Raw genomic sequence first — 27,485 nt, 5'->3', positions numbered from 1 at the left:
TATTGTGAAGGCTGGAATCCGGCTGGTAGTGAGGCGAGTGTACGCGCATACTCGAGTCCGGACCGCGGTAATCCGCGATCGATGGCCGCGCGTACGTTCGCGCTTCCAGCGAGCGCGGATTTCATTGATGAATCAGGGGCAGAGTGTCAGTCTGGGTGAGTGAGCTCAAAAGTGAGTAGAAGGTTGCTGAAAGCTTTGTTTTGAGCTGACAGGGAGAAGCCTTCCAGCTGATAGACAGGGATGTCTGATGTATAGTAAGTGGGGGACAGGCAAGGTTTTCTTTTGCTGTGTTATTTTATCTGACACCTTCAATAAACCTGGCTGCAAGCCAGCTTAAAGCTGATACCTCAGTGTGTGTTCTGTGTTGGATGAACAAGACAAGTGTCCTTTGACCCTAGCAAAGGCGATCCTGAGCGTAACCCCTCACACTTTGGCATAGACCTAATGTAGACATTTTAAAAAAAAATCATACTACATCTTGGGCAGCAAATTGAATACTGAGCTGCGCCTCACCTTGGCTTTATATTTTGATGCATTGTTAACAATTAACATGTTTACAGATGACAATACCCTGAAATTCACATATTTCCATCCCTGTCTATGGTCAATCAAGGTCCCATGAGCTTTCTAGCAGAGAAAATGAGTGTGAAGGCAAACAGCTTCCGTTTTGCCCTCTCTTTAGAATTCATAATGTTCCGTTACAACAACATTTTTATTTTAATGTAAAGTTGTATATACACAGGAAAAAAAAGAAAGAAATTGCACCACTTACAATTTTTGCAAACTTCTGCGGGTGTGTACTTAGCCATGAGCTATGCCCTGCAAGTACTATGCAAAAAATCTGACCTGTTATTTGTAGAATTCATGGTTGAAACGACATTCACTACATACACTGTTTCTTTCATTTTAAAAATAAGAAAATTACATTTGGAATTATAATTAGGAAAAATGTGCAACTGTAAGGTATTTCAAGCGTGTTATTTAAAAGATTTTAATGTTGCCCTTGTAGGCCCTCTCACGGACGAACAATATATTATTTTCAATTACTCATAGGTACACGTTCCCCAAGCTGCTGCCTGACTTCCTGTGCATTCTGTAACAGGGGTTTCCTATTACCCATAAAAAATGGAAGAACTCAAAATCAATATGGCAACTTAAAAACATTTACTGAACCACTGGCGAACATAAGGCAGGCAAGTTCACCTATCATTAGAAACAAGTGTAAACCCTAAGTTGAGAATTGACCAAAGCCATTTTAGTTTACTTTTAAACTCGTCAGGCCAAAATTAGTTTCAACACAAACCACCACATAGTAAATTTGCACTTAGAATTTGTGTTATTATATCAAAGTGATCCTGCTGGCAGGGGCACTTTAAATTGAATATGAAATTCCAGAAGTTATAACTGCCAGTTAAACACAGCAATGTGATCGTTTCAAGAGCAATTATGGGGAACACAAGTCAAGCACAGCCAGTGTATTCAATATTTTTTTTATTTTTACTTTATACTCTTAACAGTAATTCTGAAGCTCATATAGTTACACTCAAAAATTCACATGCAAATATCACACCCAGAAGAAGTCATGTAACCCTACTTTATCCTGGAGGTTTTAAGCAAAAGTCATCAAAGGAAGCTGTAAATAACCCTTACTTAAACATTAGCTGCTAGCTTATGCAACATGAGAGCACAATGCGCTTTTGATGCTTATTTTCTTTTTTAGATCATCTGTTCTTCATGTCTTTTCACACGAAAGTTGAGCCTTTGTCACTGATTGATTCACTACTGCTATTCTCATTGGGAATGTCTGGAACAACCATTAAGTGACTCTTTTTGAATGGTGTCTGCACTGTGATGGGTTCCAGCAAGTGTCGGCTGACCTGTGATTACTATTCTGGGGGTTTCAAAGCAATAATTTTGGAACCTGCAAACCCCCATCTTTGGCATAGCAAACATGCCTAAACTTCAATAACAATGACATTGGAAAGGATAGCAGACAATCTGAGTTTAAATGACTAACTAGTCAAGAGAACTTGATTTAAATTAATTTAAAACATAACACATATTACTCACATTTAATTAACCAATGCAGCATATATTATAGCAGTAAGTACTGTGTTTGAGCATATTGGGTGTATAGAAGCTAAATAAATAAGGAAGAATGAAAAATGGAATGTAGTACATGATATAATTATTGAACATCTGAATTCCATGCTCTAACACATGTCTTGCCTCTCAGCTGTAACATGAAGATCCTTTGCTTCTTCAGGGATCTTTTCCATGGAAGTGAAATATGATGTCACAGTGTGACCTATAAAGATTTGCACGTATATGTAAATAAAATCAGCTTCATGTCAATTTTAACAATCTGCATTAATCCTTAAACCTGGTTTCAATGTATAATTTGTAAAAAAAAATATTAGCATTAGACTGGTTATTTGTAACACATGCATTTATATATGTAAACTTTGCTTTTCAGTCCTAGACAATGGTAAGGTTAGAACTCTTGTCAAGTTGTTATTGATTTTTGTGTACCAGCTTAGAGAGATTATTTTTTTCTATCTTGCTAACCACTGTAACTAGGTATGAAAATTAGGACACATCTAACACCTAACATGGTGAGTGTCATCAGAACAGGGGACAACAAGAATATAAGCCTTTTTTTCTAATGAAACCCTTGTTCTAGTGACAGCTGTCTAATAGAGAATAACTGCTCATTCCTGTTGTGCCAAAAATTAGAGTTATGATATACTTTTACCCCAGGGTCCCCAAACTTTTCAACATATCAACTCCCTTTCAGAAATTTTAAGATTGGTCATTGATTTAAAAAAATGCAATATACAATATGAACATTAAATACATTTTTCTTTTTTTTATACCACTCAAGAGTTCTATGAATAATAATAATATTCATATGTCATTGCATTAGAAAAAAAAGTATACATTACATGTTCCCCTCTCCATAGAATAGAACAGGCCCTGTGTGTCACTGTCACAAAAAATCTATCTACATAGCCTAAGTTTTTGTTCTGTAGTACAATCTAAGAACTGGTAAGATTCTTTGAGATAACATAGGAAGTGTGCAGAGAACACAAAATAGCTCTGAATTTCTGAAAAGATCAATTTGAATGTTTTTCACCCAAATGTTAAAAAAATGCTTTTTATTGTAAATTTTACAGACCGAAGGGATTCAGATAACCGAGGTGCAATAAAGTAGAATACATTGTTGGAGTATAAAACTATAGCAATGTGTCTTGGCATCAGCATCTACCATTACAGTTGTTATAGCACCAATTTTTTAGTAAATGCACATTACTACTCTCCAAATTTGTCTGAGGTGGGGGAGTATGTTACATATCTGATAGCCAAAGGGGGGATGGGTGAAGGCCACAAACTTTTAACATTTTTAAAAATACAAAGCACACAGATACAGGAAGACAGTAAAGAGCACACAGCTGATAGAGACACCTCAAAGCCACACTTGCCGGCAGTTGACCATATATCCATGGAATAATCTTGTCACTATCAACCTCACCTTTAAAACTAGAGACTGACATGGAGCTCTGTAGAGACCTCAAAAGTCTCAAAGATAGTTACTGACCCCAGACTTTTAAAATGGTCTCATGTGTGGTCCCAGTAAAGGCATCAGAACTGAGGTCTGTACTGATGCCTTTAGGAAAGTCTATGTATACTGTTCAAATTGCCAATCTAAAATTTGTTCACTAAAAACACAGAAAAAAACAATGTTACCATAATAAATCACCATGTTTGCTTATACACTAGTATGCATTATATTTTCCCTTTCAGATAAAATTCTGTTCTACAAGGGTAATTTATAAAACTATTACCATGCTGTTTATAAAGTTGGGCAACAATCATTTTCATTTATTAGACTGTGATTAGTAATTTTGAGTTATATTTAAAGCTTGTATATTATATTTTTCTTTCTAATGGCACTACATCATTATGATGTAATTTCCCATCACTGTATGTGTGTCCTGTTGTTGGCAATAAAACAGGGCTTAGTCATGAATACTAAAATTATAAAGAGGCTGGAAGCTCAGCACGTCAGGAAAATAACAATTAACCCATGGAATCAAATGATGATGTACTAGCTGCATGAAAGAAAAATTACAAAGAAATCACTTCTAAAAGTAGCAAGAGAAAAGACAGACATCCTTTGGACCTAATTTACTCAATCAATCAAATCAATTTTCTCCAATAAAAGCTCAGAAAGGGTTGTTTATCATATTCATTGATGTGCATCCAAGTATAACAAACTCAATCTGTTGTATAGCAAAGAAAAAAAGTTAAAAAAAGATAAACAGCAACTTGCCCAAGAAAGTTCAGTTTAAATTCCTAAGATACTTTACACAGATAATGCCACAGAGTACACAAGTGGGAAAAAAGCTAATTCAAAGAAGCCCAGACTGTCCCAGACTACTGTACCATACAATCTAGAACAAAATATTGTTACTGAGAGAATAAACCTCACCTTTTGTGAAAGTGAAATACATTTTTGGATGCGGATATCCCAGCAATATTCTTTTCACATGCACCATCACAATACTTGATGACGGCCTAAAACTTCTGTAACGTAAAAAAAATGTATGTTTATTCAGTGCTGCTGTAAAGCCCGGGTCTATGCCAGTATTCCCCAGACACCAATCCCCAATCTATCGCCGCAGTCTTCACCTTTAGCAGCCCCCATTCAGGATACTGGTTGTGTCTCCCAGCCTTAGGTTGCCCCCAGGACTTGGTGCGCATGGGATGGTGTCTGGAGATAGGCCAGCAGCCAACCTGGAGCCCACAACTGCAGAATTCGGAATGTCAGGAAATCAAAAAACAAGCCGAGGTCAAAAACACAGGAAATCAGTCCATCCAGTGAAATACAAAGGGAAAGGCACAAACAGTGTCAGGGTCACAAGCAGAGGTCGGCCCAGGAGTTCAACCGATAGTCAGGAACAGGCCAGTAACAGAGTATACTCAAAAATCAATCCAACAGAGGTGGGCCCAGCTGACGCTGGAACAGGCACATCTGACTGGGAGCAGAGGCTATAAAGCCCCAGCAGCCAATGATAGCATGGGATTAACAGGAACCACTCTGCTAATCAGCTGCACACAGCTCCATTTCCCTTCAGCTGTGTGGCCTAGCGCAGAGGATGCCGAGGGAAAAATCCCAGCTACAGGGATGCAGCAACCCTCAGGGCATCGATTCTGAAACCCCACTGCTACCACAAGCGCAACTGCTAAGGGTAATAGGCTGCACACGCCCTCCTGCGGTGAGACATCGCCTGGGATCTTAAGTCCAGAGGGCGCCTCCTAACAACCAGTCTATCTTAACACTACCTGCTGTGTAGCTTAAAAACTGCCTTGGAGCTGGTGGCTACCTTGCTAATTGCTTTGAAGTTAGCCTGCTCAAATTTAAAAATAAGTTTGTGAAAAATACAAACATCAAAAGGAGGAAGATTGAGTTGAACGAATTGCAGTGTCAAATTCAAACTTTATCCCTAGTTATAAATTTAGCAGTCGCAGAGAAAATTCTCATCTATTTTTATTTTATTTTTTGAGGGAATGAGCAATCTCACCAACCCTGATGTAAGGGAATATGAAAAATTTATATTTTCTCTGTTGTTCATAGCATTTCTATCACTAGTAAGGTGACAGGTTTTAAAATGGGCAATGACATTATTGATGAAAAATCCACCCAACATGGTTGCAGACAAAAAATACTTTCAATAAGTTCAAAGAAATTCAAAGAAATAAATAGACCCTATTCACTCAATGGAGAATCAATTGTTGCCATTGAAACATTTGGACCTGGAAGATTCTCCAGCAGGGAATGTTTCAGTGAATATAAAATTCACCTGTTTATGAACAAACCTCTTAGTGATCAAAGAAAGGTTTAAACATTTGTCAATATATTTATTGCAGTTTGTTACTTCCTTTACTGGTAACAACAGCACCCCCACAGGGACATGAGAGAAAATCTCATTATTGAAATCAAAGAAAGCAGTAAAGGCTTAAACAATCTATCAAAATATTTTTTCTGTTTGCACCTCTCTGAAAAGAATTACCTTTACCTCCCAACCTACACTTGCAAAAAGAAATGTGATGATATCGCAGCAAAACTAACAAAACTTTTATCAAAGAACGTTGTCCTTTGATTGGGTTCCCTCACCTATTGCTCCGACAACTTAAGATGTTGGGTTTCTCGTCAGTTTCTATCCTTGTGCCGATGACCAGCAGCATGAATAAACGGGTAAATCTATGTAAAAGGTATATAGACAATATTAAAAACGTATCAGAAGATCTAACCCCTACCTACTTTATCTAACACTAGAAAGATTTTTTGGCTGTACATAAAATTTAAACTACACATTAGTGACATGGACTGGTAGTAAGATCAGAGTGTAAATTAGGGGATAAGGCATTTAACACACCTTTAAGCATGTCCAATGCCCAGCATTCTTCAGCTATCCCAGCTTTTAAAAAAATAGCAGAGAGCTAAAGTACTGCATGCTGGAGAGGTCATTATTACCAAGATTGCTTTGTTTTTTTCTTCAACAGAAAGAAAATTGCTGGAGTATATCACAGCCATAATGAATATAGTCAAATCAAGCCTAGACTGCTTTGTGATTCCAAAACAAACACCCTTTTGTATTTTTTTAATAAAATCAGATTACCCTGTGTGTATTTCTGGTATAGAAAAAAAAAGGTACATCAGGATACTGGAACCGTTCTACCGGCTTGACCTGTTTTATGTACACATCACATTATTTAAAAGGCAAATGCCAGACAGTGACCTCTGCCATTAAAATGAAAAATGACTTCCCTGGCCATGGGTTTAGAATAGATTAGAGGCAGAGACTACATTTTAGCCATATCTTTTAAGTCAAGAATTCCTGACCCTTGTAGGAATTCGGTCAGGGCACAACTTATTGTTGGTAAACTCAGCAAACAATGCAGTTTTAGACTCCTGACATTCCACACAGAGCAAAATATATACATAGGAGATACAGGTACAATACATGTAAATATCAACATAGGGAAAATCCATGTGCGGTCATGAAAAAATATATCTCTGATGACAACTGATAACCTTAAAGTCTAACTCTGGCAGTTACAAAACTGCAGATAAGGGATCTAGTGCTCATTTATTTCTAACTATGATGCTCTAACACAGAATAATACTTGCTCTAATATGCTTATCCATAACAGGGCCCTGCCCTCCTCTCTCCAAAGCGGCAATGTGTGTGGGTAATCCTACCAGCAGCCATGTCCCAGATGAGGAAGGGAAGGAGAACAACTACAAAAACAATGAAAATCTAGACAGGACAAAACAAACATACAAACGCAGATGGGGAAAAAATTAGACAAAAGGGAAAACAATAGGAAGAAAAAAAAGACACAAAATAGTAGATAGTAAATGAATAAAAAAGGGGGTGAAAAGTGAAAAGAAGGGTGATGAAAAAGGACATAATATGGGGATAAAGACAAAAAAAGAAAGAAGGAAAAGAAAGAAAGAGTACAAGAATTTCTTACAAGAAACTAGGGTGGTAAAAACCACCTTTACCAAGGATGTCTAGAAGTCCCAGACCCAGAGAGGATAAACCAGGTAGGGACTGGGGGAGAATATACAGGGCCCTTAAAAAAGAGCCATAATTCTCCCAGCTGGTCCCGAAACTGAAGGGCGCCATACTTCATATAGAAAATGCAAACATTTTTCATAAAAAATACGGTATCAGCTAGATTGGCCATTATTGTAAAGAGAAAAATATTTCAATAAATGCCTTTTTAACCCTGAAGGATCCCTGTAGCCCATGAAATGGATTGGGCACATCTAAAGCATATTGTGCACCTATACTTAATGGATACTGAAATGGCTGAAATAGCTTCCCGTTTCTTTTTACAAGTTGCCTGCTTGTGTTGCCGGTCATTAGCATAGATAGCACTGAAGCCAAACCTCCAGCATGAAATAACAGTGTCAAAATGAGTATTTAATATGGCAGCCTTAATCTCTCAAAACAGTCCATTTATAGGGTAAGTGTAGAGTGACTAGCCAAGGAGTTACTGTTAACTACCCAAACAAGCAAAAATAAAACACATAAGTAGAAACCATGCAAACAATATTGATGCATTAGAAATATTTTATTTAAAAAAGAAATATACTATAAGATATACATATTTGTGAAGCATTTTTGCTTATACAGAGGCTTTAAAAGAGCATTCATAAAAATACATTACAAACATTGCTCCTGTCATTGGTAGTTGATCATACTAATAATTGCTCAGTTAAGAAAGGCTTCAGAATGGAAAACAGGAACTTGGGCTATTTATAACATAAAATTATGTTTGGGACAGAGTGCACATTGTAAGAAAACACCTGTAGTGTGCATAGTAATATTGACTATGGCATAGAAACTCCCCTATAAACCACCAGCTGAACTCCTTAAGATGTCTATAGGCTGCCAGTCCACCATTATCTGTAGTGTTCTCCTATTCAACGTTTTGTCGTATGCATGAATGCACAGAAGATAAAGCTATATTTTAATGCAAAGCAAATGCTTAGTTGTGCAGTTCTCCTACAAAAACAAAAAAAAAAAAATAAAACATTGCAAACTTTTTTTTAAAATAAAACCATCTGCAACAGATTCTTCACATGTCTGGGCCACAAACCATGTCACATTTTTAAAAATGCCTCTTTTTATATTTATATTTTATATATTTTGTTCAAAGGAAAGACATGCTTTGGTCACATAAAAAACAGGATTACTTTAATGCCCTGCCTTACATATACTGTCCAATTTGGCAGTCTGAAGCAAATAAAAATGTCTAGCATTTCAGGGGATGGGTAGCATGCAACACTTTCTTCTTTTAATGCAGCACTGGGTATCTGAATGCCAAATTGCCAGGCCCAGCATGGAGGCAGCTATGTGCAATTTCCAAATAGACAAGAGTTGCTTGCAAACAGAGAAATGAGAAAGAAAGTATAAGTAAAATGAATGCACTGTATTTAAGAGAATCTGCTACTTTTTCATAATACATTTTCTATAAGGTATCTATAAAAAAAATTTGTCTGGTCTATCCAGTTGCTATATCTGTAGGTACTGGCACACAGTTTCTTCCAAATTGTTTATGGAAAAGCCAAGCCAGACATTACGATGTCTTTAACCTTACCTAACTTGGCCAACCTTGTATGACTTGCACATAGCCAACATCTGCAACATTTTTAAAGTAAATGAAAACATGGCTTTGCACAGAAAAAATTGCATTTCATTATTGGCCACAAGGAGTTTTTCAGATGTACTGGGAAGGTTTTTACGTGATAATGTTTTGTTCTGCACATCTCAGTTTATTTCCAAATTGGCTGCTTGCCTTTTCTTGAGCAAATCTTTGGCCTTTCTTTGTTGTTTATAGGCATATAGGTTGTTGATAAATAAAGATGTAATTATGGCCACTGACTAAACTTTTAAAGTTAGTTCCTGTAAACAAATAAAGTAGCACCAATGATGCTTCTACTTCTGTGTAAATTTGTTTCCACTTACACATCGATTTGGGAGTGGAATACTAAAAGCAATGCTTGGACTGGCCTCCATACATTAAAATGATCAAATAATGTTGTTGGCTCTTTTAGTAAAACTAAAAAAAAAGTGCCAAAGATAGGAACTTGAAAATAAATGCAAACCTTCTTTTTATGCTACCTTGGCCAATGTGTGCAGTCTATAAATGTGGTGTTTAAGCATCAAGTACACAGTGTGGCAAAAACTGGCATGCAGTTTGCATATATCTAATGGATGACTAAATCAAATAGTGAAGAAAAAACCCTAACCCCATCTTTAAAAAAATGTGCTGTGAAGGTCAAAGCTCTTGCTTTGCTCTACTAGTACCCTTAAAACCTTAATATAGTGTGTAGATGTCAACCTTTCATGGCAGCTCAACATAAAAGTCCAGGATTTATGATTTTTTTTAGGAGGCCTATACTGAACTCAAAAAATCAAAAATGAGCTTCTGATGTGTTTGTATGTTGGAGAAAAAAAAATTTTACTTGCAAATATCTTACGTGACATATGCACCAATAATCAGAGAGGCAACTTTTTAACAGAAGATTTTACAAGAAAAAAAAAATCTCTATATTCATGAAACACCAAGATAAATTACATTTTATGTTATATAAAAAAAATCTTGAAAATTTTAAATTCCTTCAATCAATGGAAATTGAGTTTTTTTTGCTCGCTAATGTCATGAATATCTGTCTTATTGATCATTAAAAAGGTAAAAGTCTTCAATTCTTAAAAGAGAAGGAGCAGGTAAAGTGGAAACTACCTCTGTACAAGTATTTTGTTTTTATAATAGGCTGATGTCCAAAAAAGTCAATTTTTAAGTTTAATGTATAACATTTATACTATATGAAGCTGTTGCTCTGTGCCCCAACAATGTGAGCAAGCCCATAAAGTTTTTGCAACATAGTTTGTGTTCCTATACACCAATCTCATCATCAAGGTCTTCTTCAAATGTATAACCTTGCCCAACTTCCTCCTCTTCATCCTCATCATCAAGCTGTTCACAGTGACTGGTGTGAAAACTGTTTTCATGTTGTGCTGGACTGTCAGCAACCCCTTCATAGATAGAACGTTTTTCTTCTTCACTATCCCCTTCGTAAGCTGATCGATTTCCCTCCAGGTTGTCAGAGGTGACACTTAAATTGTAATCCAAGCCAGGGTTTGTAATAGGGAGTGTTGTGGAACGACTGTAATGGCTTCCAGGGGACTCTGTAATGGAAGAATGCTGTGTAAGCTTACTGCTTTCTGCAGAAAATTTGTAATCACATTGGTCATCTGGACTGTTCCAGTCAGGGATGGGAGCATCTCTGTCCATTACACCCAAAACATCATCCAAAATAGATGGGCCAAGATCAAGATGGAAGGACAAAACAGATTCAGCATGTTTCAGCCCACAATCCAGTGGTAGCCAATCCACTTGATCTGAGTGACCTCCAGAATTACTGCTATTCCATAGGCGGTCTCCTTTAGAGGGCGCATGATTAACAGGACTAGAAGAAATGCTTCCTGCACCAGAGCCTATTCCTGAGGACTGAGAAAGCTGGCTTAGCGAATCAGCTGTCTTATTATCTTCATGTTCTCCAGCAACTTTCAAGAGGCCATTTTTCTTGGAGGTTGGTACTTCCACTGGTGGAGCAGTGGAAGGGCCATGATTGCTGAGAAAAGATGTATCCCCAAATACATCACCACCTCTTCCAACATGCATAGTGTGTCTAAAATCCCCTAAAGGGGCACTAATCATCTCCCGATCTATGCGGGTTTTCTTTTTTGAGTGAGAGCTGGATTGCTTGAGGATAGGCATCTTGTAGTGAAAACTGCAAAAGAAAATAGAATACAAATTATGAGAAAGCAATTAAAGCAGGTTAAAAACTTCAGTACAGTACAGATTGTGTTTAGCTTAAAAGAAAATAAAGTTGCACCAAGGACCATCTACATTATTACAAAGAGCCATGATGCTGTATAATGTACATGGTTAATAGCACATTGGTGCTTTTAATCGTGGGATGAAACTTTGTTTTACCCACATCAGCCCATACAAAATTATAAAAGGGCAGCAGTGTGCAGTTCAGTACCACCGGATGATGCCCCACCATCAAACTGTTCAAATGCTGGTTTGTCTAAGAACCATTCTATCTGTACAGATGGCCAAGTGTCTGGCAAGGTGTCAGCCACCTGGAGCTATTTGGAAATGCCTGTTCCCTTTCCTTTTCAGTAGGTGTTCTTTATTACAATTAACAATAAGGAATGAAGGTAAATGACGTTAAATAACCAAAAAATCAAATCAACATAGGCCTTTACCTTAACTCATATACTGTAAATGTCTACAACCGAATCATCTTTCACACCTGTACACTCCCTAATTCTTTTCTGCTGCCGGCCTGTTTATTTGGCAATAAATTGTGTAATCACGGATAGTTTTTTTTTTTTAACAAGGCTTTCAATTAGTATAATGCAAACATTTCCTTTTTACACAATTCAAAAACAGAGTAATAAACCAGAAAAATAAAAATTTTACCAAACTATTTACAAAAAACAAAAAAACACACTAAAAATTATGAAAAAATAAAAGCAATAAAAACATTTAAAAATATCAAACAGTGGTTAGAACATTCATAACAATTATCAGGAAAGTCAGGGGAGAGGCAGGGTAATATGGTATCAAAATTTAGAGGTTAACAATTTTTCTATTTTCCTTTAACCTTGATCTTTTTGATCTGCACATGAATAAAACTGTATATACAGACATTATGATGTAATCTTTTAATAGGTCGGATTAGTCCTTTTTAAGGTCCACATTTTCTGTTTACAAGTACAGAAAAAAATGTTACATCCTGTGCACTGAAGTTAAATATTAAATATTGTATGTCTTTCCAGCTATCAAAATTAAATACAATAACAATGATGCTCCTCAAAAGATACCAGTACAAGGGAAGGTTGTTAACCCCAGGGTGGGAAGTGTGGTGGGATTATGTAATCTTTATCTGTGGATACTTCATATTTCCAAACCTGCATGTCCCTTTAAAGCTACACAGGTGTCCTCCATATCCAGCTAGCATGAAAACTTTAAAACAGACACTTGGAAATAGCCCATTTATCACCGCCATTGCCACAGCTGTAACTGTCTTAAGAGAATCTCACAAGCAGTTTTACATAATCTGATGTGACAGGCATACTTAAATATGTTCAGCGTGCATGGCATCCAGCTGGAATGCAGAAGGTCTTGGAGGTGATGGTGAAAACAGAAGCTAAGCCTTGAAACCAGAGAAACAAAGAGTGTCCATATAATGCTTACTATTACTCTTTTACTTGACATGATAAAAAATACTCAAAACTTATTTTAAGCAGAAGCAGAGTCTGCTAAATTCCACTACACCTATATTAAGCCGCATTTCAATAGGGAGGCAACCTTTCCAATAAACTGAGCAACTTCTTACAGACAAGTTCCACATTCTGTAAATCCTTAAAGCTTTTGTCTCTCCCCACCTCACAGTTACTTATACTGCCTGGGATTCATCCAATTTAAACTCTTTCCACCACAGTTACATTTTCACTTTGCCTTTATTCAAAGAAAGGGTGTCATGATGGATTTTTCATTGACATAAGGAGACTATAATTATTTTCTTGTAAAAGAACTTTATAATTATAGTAGAGAAATGGCAAGCAAAGGAATTTGCCACACAGCCAAGAAAAGATTGCAACTTTTTGTTGCAAAGTTTGACTGAACCTAAAAAACAAACAAAAAAAAAAAAAAACAAAAAAAAAAAAAAACACCAAGCGAAGCTCCTCACAATACAAAAGCAATTATACTATACAGTCTAAAGCAGGGGTCCCCAACCCCTGGTACGTGGCCATGTGACAGCTTGGCCGTGAGAGCATGGGGCTCACTCAGTGAAGGTCTACAGCAGCGGTCCCCAACCTGTGGTATGTGGCTCTGGCCAGTGCACCCCCAGCCGGGTCAAGAGAAGGATCCCACTTGGGAGGGCGCACCAGCTAGTGCAGGGGACCATGTCTCCCATATGCATGTGGTAATGCACAAAACTTGCATTAGATTTGTATAGTTTGATAGGGCTTCTTTAAGGTGTCCATGTATTTCTGAATAAAAAAAAAAGACCACTATTTTGTGGACCAGATCCATATTTCATAAAATGCAGAGCATTGGTTTTATAGGAAGGAGAAACCTTGTGTAAAAGGCACAACTTGTGTTTCAGAATATACCATCGGGTTTACAATCAAATGAGCTGGGTTGCAAAAAGAAGTGGATATAAAGCATATAATAAAATAAGAAGGATTATGATAAACATTAAAAAAAAACTTGAACGGGCCTAAAATGATTAAATTTTGGTGTTTGGTGGGGCCCCATTTACAAGTCTTCCATTGATTTGCAACACTATCTCTTTAAAAAAAACTAATGTATGTTACTTGATGGCATTCAAATTTCTTTTTGTGAATGTTGCAGACACCACCAGATATTTAAGAATAAGTGTTTTTTTTTTTTTTTTTTTTTTTTTTACGATAACCAAGTTATAGAGTAGCAGATTACTTGCTCACTGCAAAAGAATGTCAATCATGAAAACCACAAACATTACATTTACTTTATACCCTTTAAGAACTAGCAAATGAAATGCCAGGTATTGGAATGTTTTTACTCATAATAATCTATAATACATATGTATCTGTATCTATGTCCTATGTTTTCACTAGCCCTACAATACCCCCCCCCCCAACCTCAAACCTAAATATATAACAGATTCTGGCTGTAGCACAGCGTCTGACACTTGACTAGGGAACAAAGCACCTTCTGTCTGGGTTTGACTCATGAATTACAACTTCAAATGAGACCCTAGTCCTCTTTTGGTCTCTTCCCAGAATTGAGAAATAATTCCCTTCCCAGCAAAACTGTGCTTCAATCCTAAACGATGGCTATAAACAGTTCAAATTTATATCTAAAAAACAGAATGTGTTAATCATGAACCAGGTTCAAAAAATATGAAAAGCCAAACATGCTGACTTTCCATAACAAAGGCAACTAGTCATGACCAAAATGCTGTAAAACAGATACAAATGTCAATGTAGAAAATAGTTGATAATGTTACGTAGTCAGGCTGAGAAAAGACACAAGTACATGGATTTCAACCACAGGGAACCTAAACAAACATACTAAAGAGGGGACCTTTATTACAATGAAATAGCTAACCACACACATTTGTTTCGGTAGTAGTTTGGCAGGCTGTATAATATGCTGGTGTGTACAGGACCCCTGTGATGGTTCACTGCACCATGGTTACCAAATCAGCTTTCTATTACTGCAAGAAAGTCCTCCCAACTGACATTTACATTGATTTACGTTACAGAACATACAGTAAGCCTGCAATAATTGACAATAGTAAAAGAAAAGCTGGGACAGTCAGCAGACTTCTTTATGACATTTTCAATGGATATGAGCCAGTGGAGGTAGCCAACGTTTCAGGAAAATTTAAATGGTGGCATTTTCCTTTTTTTGTTTTTTAACTCCATAAATCAATTTAGCTTTACAAATGATTTAACCTTCCTAGAACTGTATAGTTGTGGACCCATTCACTAAAGTATCAACATATTTTGAACAAAATAAAAAAAAGCCTAATAACAAGCACTCATTGAACTGTAAATCTAAGAATAAAGAAATTTGATATTTAAAGTTCATAACAAATTATTGAAATCATAGCATAAACACATTACAACTTTTAAGATAGCACATTAGTGACAGAGGGAGTGCATTGTACATAACTGCATTTATTGTACAGCACTGCTAATATGTTGGAACTATATAAACAGAGATTAATAATAGTAAGCCAGCTGACTTGGGACTTGGGTAATAATAAATATGACTCTTCTCATGTATAACTAGGAAAGTACCCAAAGAAACAAAGTTTTCATTCAATCCAATCTCTTTTACATACATGTTTATTTAAAAAAAAAAAAAAATACTAAAAATTTTGTACATTCTTTGCAATATATTTGTTGAGCCACGTAAGTAGGTCTTCTATTGTTAACTTCTTTGCCATTGAAATACAGTGCAGCACAAGCAGAAGCTGTTATAAATGAAAGCAGCTGAAATCCATCCTTCAGGGCAGACTTTGGTAAGCCACGTGCCACACAGTATTACTGCAAAGGTCTAGAAATGTGTTCAGTCACACTGCAAATTTGGCCACACAATGTCAGCATGTTTTCAGTGGCGCCTTTATCTACAGCAGGGGTGTCCAAACTTTTTGCAAAGAGGGCCAGATTTGGTGAAGTGAAAATGTGTGGGGGCCGACCATTCAGCCTGACATTCTAAATTATCAACATTAAAAGCAAATGAACTATTTTATGAAATTTTTGTTGCAAATGGCATACTTTTCATTTCTACTCACAGAACACAAATAATTATCTATAAAAGTTTTTTGTCAAAATTGCTCTGCCAAAATAGATGCATAGGTTCTCTTATTGCAGCCTGACATTTCTTATGGGGTCTGGTCAAATGTGCACTGGCAAGCTTGGCCACTCTTCTCATGCCAAACACCATAATAGTTTCCTTGTGTTTTACTATATATATATATATGATTATGTTGCTAAGTAACTAACAGCTGTAAAATTCAACAATACCAGTAACATTTTTTTAAATACATTTTTTAAATAAATATTAAAAACAAGCAATAATACAGCAAGACGTGCAAACCACATGTCCACACGTTTTGTGGATCTGGTCCACTTCTTCAGGAGGGGAAATTTCTCATGATTTTGAATGTAAGTAATAAAATTGTATATGTTTTATTTTTTGAGATTTTGTTATTATGTGATTGAATGTTTATTCATTGTATGCTATATTAAAATTATATATATATATGTTTTTAACCATTGAAATAAATATCCTCCTGATGAAGTGGACCAGATCCACGAAACGCATGGAGGATGATTCACACACATGTGGTTTGCATGTTTTGCTGTATTATCACTTGTTTTTATTATTTATATTAAAACATTTCAATGTTACTGATATTTTTGAATTGTACAACTGTTAGTTACTCTGCAACATAATCGTGTGTGTATATATATATATATATATATATATATACTGCCTTTAAAGTCCCTAATTTTTCCTTTTTCTACTTTTTCTTAATTTTGGGATGTGGCAGGTGTAATTTTAGTCAGACATAATTTTACACTTCTACCTGATCTGCAGCAGATCCCTTTGTACAACTATAAATGAACATGGGGGGGGGCGTGGTCGTACGGAGCCCAGTGTCAATGCAGGCTCCGTACAGAGCATTTACTCAGGGTTAGGGTAGGTGTGGTCTACGCAGGTCCCGCACAGCACACAGCCACTACAACATAAGGATTCCCTGTGTGCACACACATGGCCGCATATTATTGATTGGATGACAGAGGCTGCGGGCCAGTGAAAACCTGAACACGGGCCGCTATTGGCCCGCGGGCCAGACTTTGGACATGCCTGATCTACAGTGTTTTATTTTTATTCACACATTTTGTTTTCTGCTTTTCATTGGAGCTAGCTTGGGTCCTTTGTTTGTATGGATTGTTTTTGAGAGGTGTATATAAAACATTTCATACAAATCAGGTGTACCCACAGATCAGGTAATCCCATTTCAATGAAAGCCCCTCCCCCCAACCCCAACAAGGAAAGTATGGATAATCGTTTGTCCTTGCTCATGGACTTTTGTAGATTTATAAACAAAAAAAAAATGCATGTCTAGCTGGAAGGCACCTGGAGCCTGAAAATCTCATGGAATAATAATGAGATCATATTAGCTACTGATGAAAACCTGCCCGTCTATTGCAGAAAAAATGGTAATCAACCATGAATGGAGTGACCTAAAATTCACTTAAAAATAAAGATCAGAATGATTTAGTGGGGGGAAAAAATGATACGATAGTAAGATCATAACATCTGTCCACCTTTCCCAAGTCTAGGACATTGCCTATTACTTCTGTTGCTGCTAGATAAATATTTTCACAATAAGCATCTGTTTTAGATGAATACCACCTGTCAATTCATGCGGAACTAAACCTTAAAATAAAAGTGTGTCTTTTGCAATAAAGCAAACGTTCCTACCTGTTTATGTTACATATATAAATATAAACTTGCCTCTCCTTTGTGGGTACCAACACCTTCACCCGTTACTCGTTTGGGTTTAGGATCTTTGGCAGTCTTAGTTGGTTGGGCCTGAATGACACAAATTCCTGACAACCAGGTATGCCAGAATCATACGGTGACCTGTGCATGAGAAATTCAGTCTACATTATAGAGTAGAACGAACACATGAAAGTGTGTCTGTTTGATTGCAGAAGAGATGTGCCATGTTGTTTTTACAATAAAGAAACTGCCTGCTCACATTTTGTAAATTTTTTGCTTTAGTTATACTTTATTTAAGATCATAGCTGTTTAAATTTTATTCTGAATGATGATAAAATGTGTCAAGGGTTTCTTAAATTCTCAGCTTGACAGCTCATGGCTGCTTTTGAATGGCAGGTTAAAAATATGATTTGAGGTTGATAGGTAATGCATGTCCAGACAACAACTTCAGCTTCTAGACAAGACTAAGGTTTTTACATTGGTTTGCAAAAAAAAATAGGTGCAGCCATAAGGACATAGACAGGTCTTGAACTCTTGGAATTTTTTACCTTGCCATGTGGATAGATTTTTTTTTTTTTTAAGGAAACCTGCACAGAGAGAAATATGGAAGCTGTCATTTCTAATCCCTGAAATAAAATGCTAGTTTTCAGCTCCACTCTAATTCTATCCTAACCCTGAGCAGCCATAAAAATAAGGCTTGCAGAATTTTCTATTACATTAATTTTCTGCATGCCAGGTCTGGGTCTAATGAGAAATACCGAAGCCAGGCACCGCAGCATTTTAAGAAAGTCAGCATTTGCAGTCCTTAAATTACTTTCAGAACAAATGTAACTTTAAAATATATGCACTGTTCTAACAATGTTTAACAATAGAGTAGGGCCAAGGTCAAGTTATTTTAAAGCCTGCTGAAGTTGTTATACAGTAATTTTAGATACACAATGATTATATTTCTAAAAAGTTACTTGCAAACCAACATGGAAACTTTTGCTTATAACTTTTAAGTTATAGGATCAGTTCAAGAAGCTAATCATATCAGGATGTGGGTAGTCAGAAAAGTACCATTGGAGTCTTTATAGAAAAGAGATCCAAAGCCAAAAATCTTTTTCTATTGCAAGATAAACTACAGCACATATTCTTGTTCAGCCAGCTGTCTAACAGCATGTCATACAAAAACTTCTTTGGAGAATTCTATTAATGGACATTTATTAGAATAGGGACATTGTGGGCATTCTTCCACTATATTTACAATGGAGTACATAATAAACCTAACCAGCCGAACTATCTTGCAGATATTAGGTGTGGCTTGCATTAGTCAGGCGAGTGTTGGCTTTACTTTTCTTAACTACAATATCATTATTAATAGGGAATAATTATGCTATTAAATACAGATATTACCAATACTGATCTACTTTTCTAACAAATTCGCTAGCATTATCTGCATGCTTGTTCCATGTCTGCAACTTAGTAAGCACCGATTCCATGATCAAGCAACCGTGTCTCAAGAAAGGAACAGCAACCAATCTTTGTTCTTGCTGTCCTAAATTGAAATTTAAAAGAAGAAATCATAATATCTGCTATGGGTCACTTAACATTATCAAGAAGAAAAATAAAATTAGGAGCTGTAGTAGGAAGTGTGCACAAGTAATATGCCTCAAAAAGACATTTTAAGTGTCCCTACTGGAATTTAACCCGCAAAAAGTGTCACCGTTTAGTTTAGTAGCATATTTACCGTGACTATGTGGGAGGACATACAAAAAAAACGAACAAAAAAAACAAAACAAAATTACAGTGTAGAGGTTCAGGCTCAAGGATATAAAGGAAGATTGGGGGTGATTAAATCCACTAGCATACACCCAACACCAGGATATCAGTTTATATATAAAGCATTTAGATATGCCAAACAAAATTGAAATAAAAGAACAACCACCTACTTTTCCCTTGATGCCTTTTAAGTGTTACAAGTAAGTATAATAATGTACCCATCTTTTAATTAAAGGATATTTCAGCTTCTCCACTCTGCAAGTTTCTGTTAACAAGAAATGTAACAAACAAAGCTGGAGCAAGTGAAAGCTGGTGAAATCAACACCAGAACCTGTTGAACAAGTTTATCATTCTTGCTATGACTTATCTCTGATTTACAGATGATTTCCAGCATATTTACTTCTCAAGTAAAACTTAGTGAGATGCCGGAACAGGGAGAGGCCGGTTGATGTGCTGCAATCCTTTATTCCTCGCTGGAGGGATAATCCCGGACACTACAGCTGACGTAATTATAGTTCCTTTGAAAATCACCGTGCTTCTCATGAGTGAGCTATTGTTAGCAGTATTTAGAACAATTGTGACCTAAGCTCTCTGTCACACACACATAATGTACAGTTTATATCAACACCTTAAAAGGATATATATTACATATATTGCAACACAGAATATACATTTGAATGACTCTTGAAAATGTTTTCTATTACATTCTGAAGGTGGCAGCTTCTTGTAATGAAATATATGCTAATCAGCCAAAACATTAAAACCATCTGCCTTCTATTGTGCAGATCCCCCCCCCCCACCCACCCAACAGCTTCCATCCTTACCAACAAAACAGTTCAAGGCATGGACATCACAAACTTTAAAGTGTTCTGTTTTATCTAACACCAATATGTTAGCAGCAAATGCTTATGTGCCAGTTATGGGTTTTCTATGCAGTGGATGGGGTCCCCCAATCCATAAACTCTGAGAGCCCTAGAGCCTTTAGCTGGTTGACCAGTTGTCCTTTAGGTTTATACTATTCAAGTGGCTCCAAGACCACTCCACAAGAACTTTTATTAGTATTTGGAGATGCCCTCACCCAGTCATCTAGCCATCACAATTTGGTCCATGTTAAAATATTTAGATCGTTGCCCATTTTTCCAGGCCATCACCAACTGCTCACTTGCTGCCCAATCTAAATCCCTCCTTGACAGATACCATTATATTACTCCTTGACAGATACCATTGTAACAAAGAAAAAAAAACAATTTACTCCAGTCAGTAATTTTAATGTTTGGCTGATCATTCTTTCCTTGACTCATGGCTGAAAAAAGACAGCAGGGAATTCTGTTCTGCTGGCATCTAACAACTTTATATGTTCTTGTTGGTCCTTCCACAAAATGTCAGTTCTGTTCTGTGCACTCTACAAACGTATCTCAAGATTTCTTAATAGTTTTGTTCAGTTTATGTTTGTAGTCTACAAATATCCAGCCTATATAATATAAAAAGTAAGTGGGAGGTGGTTCATTTCTTAGGTTGATAACACTATTCTTACATTAATACAGTATAGTCTGTTTTCACCCTACGGCAAGGCTAGGATAGGTCTTTTGATTCTAGATTTGATGTGTAAATAAGTTTAGAAACAAATCAAAATGACTGCTTGTGAAACAGAAAAGAAATCAGGAAAAAAATCAGATTAAGGACACTTTTTTTTATTAGCCATGAAAAGGTAGGGGAAATTTACTTTAGCCAACTCTACTCTAGCCAACTACTAGCATATTACCTACTTTATACAATTAGCCAATTGGCATCATTAAAATCTAGTCAACAGGTAAAATTTAGAGACACTTTTAAAGTTACGAACCCCAGCTGTCTGAAATGAAATATGTGTCTAAACAATTTAGTGCCTGCTTAAAAATATGTTAGAATCTTGTACTCTGTAGAGTCAAACCTATCATTTTCATTTTCAGCTTCCTCATATTACCTCTGTCAGGTATCAGCAAAAGTCAGTGACCTCTCATAAAACCACAGCACATTTGAGGAGGATAGATATGAGCCTCTTCCATTCTAGAAGTATAGGGATAAGCCCCTACTGTTCAATGCCTGGAGCAGTACTTGAAAACATCAGATATCACCATCATAGCAAAGACGGAGATGTTTTTCAGCACACTCTACAAGTCCTTAGCACCTACAGGTTGCAAAGTAGGTTCTGATAATCCCAGCTATAATCCCAAGTACTTTGCTAATTATCAACTCGACTAATAATTCACTGCCTGGATTTCTATAAAACAGACAGGTGAATGTTATAAGTTTATTACCAGACAAGTAACCTAAAACAAAACAGACAAAATACACAATGTGTATTATTAAGCTGCAAGGAAAAATAAAACCCAAGTGTGTAATTTCCTTTACCTGGTCAAAATTACTTAAGCAGCACAAGGGTCTTAGTCTACACAGAAGTTTCCCCAGCATTTAACCTGAGGCTTTAAAAGCCCATGTTTTAAATTCCCATGCATTCCAATAAGCTAATCTACACCAGGACGCTGCTAGCAACGTTTAAAAAAAACAGGGGAAAACACGGGTAAACGCTTCTATTGATTTCAATGGGGGCATTTTACCACGTTTATAAGTGCTTGATCCGTATATCCGGTAAAACTGCTGGAAAATGCGGTGGAAATGCGATAAAAAACGCAGCATAGACATTTTCCAGTGTTTTAAAGGCAAGCTTTAAAACGCTATCAAAAGTGCATAAAAATGCATATAAACGTGGTGGGGATGTTTACATGCGTTTTTAAAAGCGTCTGAGCCTTAAGTAGTTTTACTCATCTTGCAGCACTATAGGTAAAATTCCACCAAGGACAACATCTATAGAATTGCCATAGAATTGGCATACACTCCCATGAATACACAAGTGGTTTTTCTTACAAATCCAAAATCATACTACTAGATCAGATCAAACACCCATCCATGCAAATTTAGGAATAAAAAAATTAATATGTAGAAAAAAAAAAAAAGAAAATCAGAATATTTCTCCATGTTCAAAAGGTAAATGTTTAGTTATATATTTATTTGACAGGCATAAAAAGAAAAGAGCCTGCAGAGTGAAAGTGGTCACCATAGGTTTAACCAAAAACTTTCATTCACAGTTTTGAGCGAAGTAAACATCAAATATTAAGTTATATGCCTTGCAAAATATTAGAAAATCACATTGAAGAAAAAGCAGTAGCCCAATCAGACTAGATGGAGTTAAATATTTCTGACCATTAGAGGAAAAAAAAATGAATGGAGCTTAAACTTGATGCATCAATTGGATTTTACTATATGCTACATATATACAGTTGCTACTATGCTGCTTTTATATGGTGGCAGCCTATATGAGATTTTACTGTGAGTTTAGACTAAAATCCCTATCTCTTGTTTGCAGTAAGTAGAAATATTACCCACATAAAAAGCACATCAACACAGGAAGACTAAACAAAGTGAACCAGTAACTTCAACACACTTTATCTTAAAAGAATACCACTTTCTGCTCCCCTATCAGGACAATCCACTCCCCGACCACATGTTACTCATGCCTCCAAGGAGGTTCCCAGGAAAGGAGATCTGCATGCAGTGGATTATATTAAGTGGAGGAATCATGACTGTTAAGAATAACTTTCTCATGTTCTGTTGGAAGCAGTAATGTAACTAATTAAATAACAGACATTTTACTTTGACATACGTTTGAACATTAGTCTGCTTTTACATTTAATAGGATCTCTGTGGGCTGGGCTACCGCTCTGGTAACATGTTCTGTGTGCAATAATTCAAGGCTGAGCTGTTTACAACACGTTTTGACAGCAGGTTTAACTATGAGAATTGTTTATGGAGATGAGAAGTTGATGCAGGGAACACCTTTTTGAAGACAAGCTTACCTAGAAACAATCTGGATATTTATTCCAAGTCAGAGCCTATGGAATCATTGGTGCAGGAGTTATATATTATTTTATGTAAAAAAAATGGTTCCTATTTATTACATAATAAGTGTAGGACAGGTTTTACATGATTGTTCAACCTTTAAAAATGAACTCCTGGAAAAATGCATAGTTGTAGTTACAAAAAGTTTAACACAAGTTATTGTAATTTATTTGGGCTAGTCTTGTGTTCCAGGAACTCCGTTCAGTGATCCCATTTTTCTGGAAAGCAGCTCCCTCCTGGCTCAAAGATTTCTTGTTGCTAAACAAATGTGCATGGTCACATTGTAGGAGGTATGTTTCACCAAAGAGAGAGACCAAAAGTTTAGAGAGGGAGTTACCTCCAGTTTACACAGCCTGAATTGGAGCTAGCAGAATGATATGAGAGAGAGAGAAGGGGAGTTTTTTTAAAAGATACTCTTGCCCTACAAAAGCCTGCTTTTTTCTCTCTCTCTCTATCTATCTTCTCTCTCTCATATCATTCTCCTGTGCATGGTCACAACCACAGAGCCCAGTGAGCATGGAATGACATACCTGGTCAGATGGGACAGAAATTCCCCAAACTCTTCATGAGAGTTTAATAAAAACTTAGTCTGCTATGGGGGCAAGTAAAAAGGTTCTGATAAATACCGGGGCTGTTTTACAATTTTTCTATTATACATACACACACATATACATACATATACACACGCACCTAAAAATACATAAAGGATTTACAGAACACCATAATTAATCTAAATAGAACAAAAAACGAGTAAGTAAAAAAAGTAAGTAAAAATTCTAAATTAAATCTAACATGGGTATGAATAATAATATTAAATATTAACTCAAGCACTGCTTGTAACAACCTTTAGGCTACAGACTAAATGCAAAATGACCACATAGCACTGGAACAATTATCCTAGCCTGAAACTCTAGCCCAATTCATGTTTGGTTTTGTTTAGGATAGATATTACCTAAGTAGACATTTAAAAAAAAAAAAGTCCAAAATTCTTGCCAACCCCCCTCCCCCCCTTTATGGAGATTTTCCCTTGCTTATTGGTCCAGTGCATTGCATGATTTGAGCAAAAGGAGTTTATCACCTTTCCTCACTCTATGCATAACTAAATTAAATGAGGGAAATTAGAGTTTGGCTTTAAAGTAGCAGTCAACCAGATGGTGAGATCCCAAGACAGATATCACAGCTTAGCCTGTGAAACAAACCATCAAGTTCAGCACCAGATGCTACATCTCCACAGATACTCCAAGTCCCACTGATTGCTAATGTATCCAAGACCTATCTCAAAGGGAGTTCATATACATCTGAGATCAGTAGAAGTGCATGTGCAATGCAACTGCCCTTGGATGCCAGACATGAAAACTTGACAACATGGCTCAAGCAACAATTATCTCTTGTAGGCGGCCAGCTATTAGTCTCACAGCCAAACTGTTATTTATTAATAGAATTTATGGTATTGTCGCTATTTCTTCACAGGTTTCATACAGTTTTACATCTATTTTTTTTTGTATGTTCAATTGCACTTTTGATCACAGTCACTGAAAACACCTCTCAAGTTACATATAGTACAAAGAAATTAAAACTTTATCTGCAATTATTCCTAGAATCCAAAAAGTAACTTAAAAAAAACACACAGCCGGGAATGCAAGCTTCTTCCTTTGATCACAGAGCACTATTATACCCGCAATAGATAATAAAAAAAAAAAGTCTGAAGGACGACCAGGCTATGAGGAAAGCTTCCAGCTATGTTACACCGTGTGCTAATTGGGACACAATAAGTCACCTTCTGGTTCACATATTGTCCAGGCCATTGCTTGTGTTTCCATTACAACCTAATCATCATCTGCAATTCCCAACCCCTCATGTCAGCATTGACTTCCTGTGTTAATGATTTCCCAGTCTGACCCCCTGTGTTGGGCCCCAGCAGACTCCAGAAGTCAGGAAACTTTTTAGCTTTAAGACAAAAATGCCCAAAAAGTTCAATAATACAACCAAACCTAAATGTACAACTGTGGGTCATACCCAGCTGGCAGTATAGGTGACCTGTTCACTATTAACACATTTTGTTAACGGTTTATTAAAACATTATTTACACTGTATTTACCGACTACATCACTGGTAACAATTATTGCTATGAAACTATTTCTATTTTTCATGATTCTGAAATAAAAATATAAGTACCAGGTTTTGTTGTGTAAAAGCCAAAAACACATATGATCATACTTCACCATAAACCAAAATACATATTATATATAATAAAAGAAGGTCTATAACCTTAAAAACGTTTAACAACTCTGCCTTTCACAATGTATCCTTCTAGAACTATGATACAAATCCAGGTCATCATTTATAAATACCAACAATGGATAGAATATTCCAGTTGGGCAATGTGGATGTTTCCTGTTACACATAAAACCATTGACTGTCCTTGCCTATAGCAGTTACCATCAATTCTACTTACATTTCAGCTTTAAAAAAAAATAGTATAAAATAGTATATAAGCAAATTGTATAAAAGTTACTCACCTAAAATACTAGTTCACAATATCGTTTTTTTTATCCCAAGCTGCTACTTTAATCCAAGTTCCAAGAAAGCAGGCAGCAGATCACAGGAGGTGTGCCTGATCTCCCAATTCCTTCCAGAAAACTTCCAGGGGGGTTTCTGCCCAGCCCAGGGGGGGGGGGGATCCTCCAAAGCTCCTCTATTCTCTTGGTGTTGGATGTCAAACAGCACAGGCGTCTGATTGCCTTTTCTTCTCCTTGTGATCTTGGCTTGTGTATCAGGCTGGGAGGGGGCTTCAAAGATAACTTCACATCAGCTTGGACTATCAAATAAAACAATGCATGCTCAGCAATCAGGCAGCACAATCAGGCTGTACACCAATTAACCCTTTCTAATCCACACTAGAAGACAAAAAACAACGTAATGTAAATTCAATTTTACAAGACAATGCTATGCAAAAAAATCAACACAGTTTCACATTACTATAACGAAGACTATTCTGAATTGTAGCATTATATAACTAATCAGCTGTAAAATCAGACCAAACAAAAACTGACAAAACTGCAAACTTTCTGTACAACATATCAACAGGCATGGATTGTACATTCTGGCACATGTGACTGTGTTGCATAAGCACTGTATTGGTTTACATACTATGTACTTACCTGGTATTCACTGGGGATCATAGTCCATTGTGTTAAAATAGTCCAGCACTGTTTCCCCATGGACATATGGCAGGATAATACAGCTTGCACTAAGCCTGCAGCAAGCTGAACCCCCAAAGCTCCGCCCCCTTCCTGTCCACGACTCTCTGATAGGGTTAAAGGCCGGGTGACGTCACAATCCCCACCGTTTCCCAACTTCTTTGTGTTTCTCTGCAGCAGCGGAGAGACTTCGGAGCTTCAGTCAATGGCAGCATTAAAACAAATGTCTGCTTGTCCGTCTGTGGGGGTTTAGGGTAGTGGACTATGATGTGTGAGACAAAAATGTGTGTAAATTCTGAGAGTATAATGAGAGGTCTATAGAGGAAACCATAGTTCTTCCTAAATGGGTTTGTCGACCCTTGCCCTCCAGACCATTGTTGGAATTTCCTGAAACTGTTTTCAATGTAATTTCTTCCAGATTGAGAGATCTGCATTGTGATTCATGCCTTGAGGTTGTGTGAGAAGAGCCAAGAACGATTATGCTGCGTTTAGAAACCAACCCGCTTAGAAAAGCAACAATCAGATCACTTCTTTCTAGAAGCTTGTTTTTTTCCATGGCACCTTAAATATTTCTATTTTCTTCAAAATTATATAAGAATGGAGTTACGCTATTACCGTGTTTTCAGCGCACTGGTGTGTAAATAGGCTTTGAAATGCGATTTGGGGGGTTGGTAAAACCCCTTACAAATGTTGTTGTAAGTGGACCTCTTCCATGCAAAATAAATTAAATTTCGGTGCTGCCTTAAAAGGAAGTTTGCAATAAATAATGGAAACAATGGCCTCTTTTTGGGTTAAGGGAGGTCCGGGTGATGATACCCATGCATGCTGGACATTTGAAATCATTATTAAAAAAAAATTTATAAATTAATTAAAAAAATGAGCTAATTTTTAAACCAAAAAAATCTGCATTTTTTAAGG

At 36.6% G+C, this 27,485-nt stretch overlaps 1 protein-coding gene across 2 annotated transcripts; it reads right to left on the bottom strand.

The window, feature by feature from the left end:
* Window positions 1-8,133: 8,133 nt before the first annotated feature.
* On the bottom strand, window positions 8,134-26,686 carry CDC42EP5 (CDC42 effector protein 5). Of its 2 annotated transcripts, none has more exons than XM_072425895.1 (3): window positions 26,529-26,686; window positions 25,887-26,264; window positions 8,134-11,374 (listed from the first exon to the last, which is right to left on the bottom strand). In XM_072425895.1, exon 3 carries the CDS (start codon window positions 11,359-11,361, stop codon window positions 10,477-10,479), a length of 885 nt encoding a protein of 294 aa, XP_072281996.1. In that variant the 5' UTR covers window positions 11,362-11,374; window positions 25,887-26,264; window positions 26,529-26,686; the 3' UTR covers window positions 8,134-10,476. The 2 variants fall into 2 exon arrangements, with proteins under 2 accessions (XP_072281996.1, XP_072281997.1); XM_072425896.1 differs by having other exon boundaries at window positions 25,887-26,185; window positions 26,529-26,670.
* Window positions 26,687-27,485: the final 799 nt, after the last annotated feature.

This window comes from Pyxicephalus adspersus, chromosome 11 (assembly GCF_032062135.1).
Source record: "Pyxicephalus adspersus chromosome 11, UCB_Pads_2.0, whole genome shotgun sequence".
NCBI classification, from domain to species: domain Eukaryota; kingdom Metazoa; phylum Chordata; class Amphibia; order Anura; family Pyxicephalidae; genus Pyxicephalus; species Pyxicephalus adspersus.
This window is presented reverse-complemented; position numbering and strand designations above follow the sequence as displayed.